The sequence below is a fragment of the Trichosurus vulpecula genome, chromosome 2 (assembly GCF_011100635.1).
Source record: "Trichosurus vulpecula isolate mTriVul1 chromosome 2, mTriVul1.pri, whole genome shotgun sequence".
NCBI lineage: Eukaryota > Metazoa > Chordata > Mammalia > Diprotodontia > Phalangeridae > Trichosurus > Trichosurus vulpecula.
The window spans coordinates 162250208-162256110 of record NC_050574.1 but is presented as its reverse complement, the minus strand read 5'-3'; the positions used below and the strand labels follow the sequence as shown (position 1 = coordinate 162256110).

Sequence of the window (5903 nt, the reverse complement as noted above, 5' to 3'; positions counted from 1 at the left end):
ATGGAAGGTGCTTCCAACAGAAAGTTTTTGATGTTTGGTCTGCCAAAGCATGAATGAGAAGTCTATAGGCCTGTGTGAAGGCATGCTCTCTAGAGCAGCTGACTTCATTGAGAGGATGAGGAATTAGCAATCACAAATAACCAGATTTCAGCAACGTGAGCATAATAGTGAGCTTTACTAACAACTCAGGACAGTCAGGGCAGCTGTGTCATACTGCTGAGTCATTACAGAAGCATGGTTAACCCTTCTTGGATAAAATACACTTAGTCAATTACTGCTCCTTCCTTATGTTTGGGAGGAAGCAGAACTCAAAAGCTCACCTGACCTTCAGTAAAACCATCCTTGAGTCCTGATTAATTCTAAGTGGGTGAGGAGATTTATACTGTGTGCGGTATATATTTAACCCCTTATTTCTATCTACAGACAGATCTCATTCCTGAAGAACATGACTGCAAAAAATCATTCCACAGTGACTGAATTTATCCTTGCTGGGTTAACTCACCAGCAGGAGCTCCAGCTCCCCCTCTTCATTCTCTTCTCAGTGATCTATATAGCCAGTGTAGTGGGGAATTTGGGCTTGATCCTATTAATTGTACTGAGTTCACATCTTCACACTCCGATGTACTATTTAATTAGCAACTTGTCCTTCATTGATCTTTGTCATTCTTCTGTCATTACACCTAGAATGCCGATTAGCTTCTTGTCAGAGACAAACACCATCTCTTACCCAGAGTGCATGATTCAACTCTGTTTCTTTCACATTTTTGCTATTGCTGAATGCCACATGTTGGCAGCAATGGCATATGATAGGTATGTTGCCATTTGCAGTCCCTTGCTATACAATGTCATTATGTCCTATCAAGTTTGCTCTCTTCTTGTAATGGGGCTCTACTTTCTGGGGATTATTAGTTCTACTATCCACACAGGCTTCATGCAGAGACTGTTGTTTTGTAAGGCCAATGTTGTCAACCATTACTTCTGTGATCTCTTTCCACTCCTGAGCCTCTCTTGCTCCAGTACTTATATCAATGAAATACTGATTTTATGCTTCAGTGCATTTAACATACTTGTCCCGACCCTGAGCATCCTTAGCTCTTACATCTTTATCATCAACAGCATCCTCCACATCCCCTCCACTGAAGGTAGATACAAAGCCTTCACAACTTGCACCTCCCACATTGTTGCTGTTATTCTTAGTTATGGCTCTGCCATGTTTGTATACCTGCAGCCATCTTCAGTCAACTCCATGGACCAAGGAAAAGTGTCCTCTGTGTTTTATACTAATATATTGCCCATGCTGAACCCCCTCACTTACAGCCTAAGGAATAAAGATGTTAAAATTGCACTGATAAAAACCCTTGAGAAAAGAAGATTTCCATGAGAAGACTTGTGGTATGGTATTGGGCAAATTGCTTGAACTGTTCATAAAAGACCTCGTGGAAGAGAACTTTCGCCAAGGCAGTATATTGAAAAATTAAGATTCCATTTTCCATAATACTGTCAGACATGACTTCTTTGTTCATTTTAAAGTTATCAAAATAGCTACCATGATGGTGAACCCAGATACAATGATACTATTAATTACACTGCAAAGAACTCTGTAATTATGAAATGTATATGAACTATGTTTGCATCTATGCCTAAATGTAGAAATGAATGAAATACCTATCCCTAAAAATGAGCTTGAATGAAACTTAGTGATTAATATATAATTGCTGCATGGCAGAAGACATAGCTATTAGACTCAATGTTTTACTTTTGGGAACTTTATCTCCCTGAAAAACTGTTTGCTAGTTGAGCAGATTTCAATGTGTTCAGTTTGTAATAGATGATGGCAATCTCACTGGAAAGTGAGACAATGACCAGAGACCAGGAGCAAGAAAACAATTGAATGACAAGAGACTAAGTCGAGAGTGAGTGACAAATGGTCAGGGGCAGAATGACTAAAATGTAGAACAGGAGTAGAAACAACCACAAGTCAGAGAGAGAAAGGCAAGTAAATGGGCCTTAGTACCATAGGGAGATTGCCAGGCCAGTTGTAAGGGAATAATATGTTTTCCTTCCTCTATGTCAGGCAGACTAAAGGGTTAATTGGAATGAGAACACAATAATTTGGGCATTAGTGAGTGGAATATTTAACACTTTATCTACTTCCATATGATTATCTGTTAATCTGTTTCATTAAATGCCTTTGATTTGATAGTTGCAGTTATAGATAACTATTAATGATTTCAAAACTGCTAATTATTGTGTCTGCCATATCTAATCCTCTAACTTGGGATATTTTATTTATCTTTTTTCTCTTTTAAAAATATTATTTTTCTTATGAACTTAATTGCCAACAAATATAACCATTCCAATATGCAAAGAAAAAGAAAAAAGAGGACTGTGTATGAAATTGTGGACTATTCTTTATGAACCACTTATTTTTTTAAGAAATGCATATTAAATGAAGTAATAACAAACCTACCTTGTTTGTGTGTGTCCACTTCTGAATACATTTTTGTTTGCTTCTGTGTATTTTGTCTTTTATAGATAACTTCTTTTCTTTCCTTTTTGGGAGGGCTATCTCTGTCTCTCATGATATGGAAGTAAGAACTCCATGCTATTCGACAAAAACTCATTTTCTATCACTGCCTCTTTCCCCTCACTTGAGACTTGACATTCTAGTACTAGAGATGTATTTGGAAGCAAAATGAGTGTCAGTAGTTAGTCACCAATTGCTGACTTCTCAAGCACAAGTTTATCTACAAAGCAGAACTGTGACAAAGAAACTTTTGGCATCATCATAGAGGTCAAAAGAAATTCTACAACCCCAGGGATCAGCTTTTTATTCTAAAATCAATGTTAGGAATATAATTAACGTAGTCTCTATCTTTCAAGTAGAAAAAATTATTAAGATTTAAATGATGTCCATCAGAATGTATATATCATATCAAAAAAATAGAAGATACATACAATATAGAAGAATAATTCTGAAAAATAGTGAACTTAATTTGGTTCAGACATCTAGCAATCCCTCTATGCTTCCCTATCTCTCGGTTTTCTTTGTGTCCGTTCCTAAGTCTCCTGCTATTGGTAGTAGACATGGCCCAAATGAACAAACATAAATTTTCCAATTGTAGCTAAAAATTTCTTGCTGGTTTTCCTTTATGAAAAGTAGCACTACATTCTATAATTTTGGAATTGGAATGGGTTTTATAAATAAATGATGGAATCGTGTTTCCTCATTTTATAGATGAATGGTAACCTAAGTCCTGAGTTTTTTCTTGCCTACGATGACATATTAAGTGTCAGAAACAATGGCACCTGTGTTTTCCTTGTTTTCGGTTTAATCCTCTCTCCCTGTCTTAATGTCCATTCTATCCCTAGGACAGAGATTTTTAACCTGAGGCTCATTAATCTTCTCGGATGTTTGTGGATAGATGACAGGGGGTCTGTAAATTTAGGCAGAAAAGATGACATCTTTATTTTCACTAACCTCTAACTGAAATTTAGCATTTCATTCAATTGTTTAAAAACATTATTCTGAGAAGAGTTCCATAGATTTCAGCAGACTATGAGAAGGTCCATGACATGAAAAATGTCAAGAACCTTATCCTAAGCAGCAACCTACTGTCCCATCTCATTCATTCAACAAATAGATGAAGTACTTAACACAAGACATTCAGTATTATTTGTTTATTATTCCTACCAAAGGTTTTACAATTTGGGGTCTGGACACATTTGAGAACTATTATAGAGTTGAAATCTATAAGATTTGGAAATTAATTGATAAGTGGGCTGAAGGAGAGCCCTGGCCCTTAAGGAAATTTGGGGTAAAAGACCAGTTCAGATGACAAACTTTGCTACCTTTGTTGTTGGTGTGAGCTCAAGCCCCCCTGAACAGGGGAGGGTTTCAGAAGCCATGCCAAAGACATGCAAAGACTCATTATTTTTGTAAGAGCAGGTACAAAGTCAATCATAAGATGAGTTAGATTCTCTCCTTTCTCCTTCTATGTACCTTTAGCTATTTACAATATTTCAAGATTCTAAATTATAGATCAGGAAACTAACTCAACACCATGGAACCCCTATGAAGGTGGTCTGTCTCAGACTTCAGAGATTTGACTTTTCCTGTCCAAAAGGGAAAAGTTGGGAAGCCATCTCCAGTCAGCTAACCAAAAAACATCTTTTAAGCACTTACTAAGTGCCAAGAACTGTGCTAAGCATTGGGGATACAAAAAAAGGTAAAAGAGACTCCCTGTTTCAAAGAGCTCACAGTCCAAAGGTGGAGACAATACGTTAACAATAATATACAAATAAGGTATATGTAGCATAAATTGTAAATAAGCACTAAAATTTAGAGGGATTGGGAAAGACTTTTCATATAAGATTAGATTTTAGCTGAGATTTAAAGGAATCCATAAGGTGATGAGGAAGGAGAGAATTCCAGGCATGGGGGACAGCCAGTGAAAATGCCTGAAGCCAAGGGTTGGAATGTCTTGTCCAAAAAATTAAACATTGAATAGACCAGGCTCATTGGATTGAAGACTATGTGGGAGAGGTAAGGTATAAGAAGACTGGAGGGGGGAAGTAGATAAGTTATGAAAGGCTTTGAAGATCAAAAAGAGAATTTTGAATTTTATCCTAGAGGTAATAAGGAGCCACTGAAATTTCTTAAGTGGGGGCAGTTGAGATGGTAAGACCTGTGCTTTAGGAAAATCGCTTTGATAGCTGATTGAAGGATGGACTGCAGTGGGGAAAGACTTGTGTAAGGGAGAACAATCAGCAGGTTATTTCAATAATCCAGGTATGAAATGATGAGGGCCTACACCAGTCCAGGAGGAAGTATCAGAGGATAGAAGAGAGCATAAGAGAGAGATATTACCAAGGTAAAATTGCCAGGTTGTGGAAACAGATTACGTGTGGGGGTGAGAGAGTGAAGAATCATGGATGACACAGGCAGTTAGTTTGGAGGACTAAGAGGATGGCAGCGTTGTGGATGGTAATAGGAAAGTTTGGAAGCGGAGAAAGTTTGGGGAGAAAGATAATGAGTTGAGTTTTGAACATGCTCAGTTTAAGATGACTGTGGGAAAGATATAGTACTGTCCTTTTTGTGTTTTTCAGACCTTATTTCCTGTCTGATTTAGCCTTAGATTATTTTCCATAATACTGAGTGTAGAATACAAGTATATAGTAGGAGAATGATATGATAGCTATAATATGAATAATTTCTGATAGAAAATGAAGTTCTTGACATTCTCCCTTTACTGTCCCATCCCCTATCACCTTAAATTATCATATACATCAAGTTTCTAAAGGCAATTGAATCTTCTAAGCATGGATAATGAGAGGAATATGTTCCCACATTTTACTTTCTCTTCCTTCTCTCAAAAGTACAGACTACGATTTTTCTAAAACCATGGTCATGGAATTAATTAGGGATCCGAGGGACTACCTGATTGTCATATTGTCTGAAAATATCTTGTTTATACTTAAGTATATAAGTATATGGAGACAAAATTTTCAATTAACATTGTCATTCCTCAATAAAAAATGTTATGTTCTTAGAGGAAATAATTTTAAAATATTTTTCCATTTTTAAAAATTATATAATAAATAGATTCATATGAAAACCAAGCAAACATTTCTCTGAATGAATAACAATAATTACTGATTCAGAATGATGGGGTGCAGGATGTACTGGATTTAAGAGTCAGGAAACCTGGCACTCAGTCCCACTTCTGCCATTTAACAGCTATATGACTTTGGGCAAGTCGGTTTCTCTGAATCTTAGTTTTCCTATCTGTAAAATGGATATAATTATATTCTTCCTCATGGGAAGGGGGGTTGTGAGAAAGGGTTATGAGGAATGAAGAAGAAAATGAAATCTTAAAAATTGTGCACTCCTTCAATTGAAG

The 5903-nt window shown here is 36.6% G+C and overlaps 1 protein-coding gene across 1 annotated transcript; it reads left to right on the top strand.

Moving 5' to 3' along the window:
• The first annotated feature begins 442 nt into the window (after nt 1-442).
• LOC118838261 (olfactory receptor 8G1-like) lies at nt 443-1381 on the top strand. Its single transcript, XM_036745505.1, has one exon. It carries the CDS (start codon nt 446-448, stop codon nt 1379-1381), a length of 936 nt encoding a protein of 311 aa, XP_036601400.1. The 5' UTR covers nt 443-445.
• Nucleotides 1382-5903: the final 4522 nt, after the last annotated feature.

What these genes read in the sequence shown, in the direction of transcription:
- LOC118838261 (XM_036745505.1), top strand. Translation starts at nt 446, where the DNA reads ATGACTGCAAAAAATCATTCCACAGTGACTGAATTTATCCTTGCTGGG.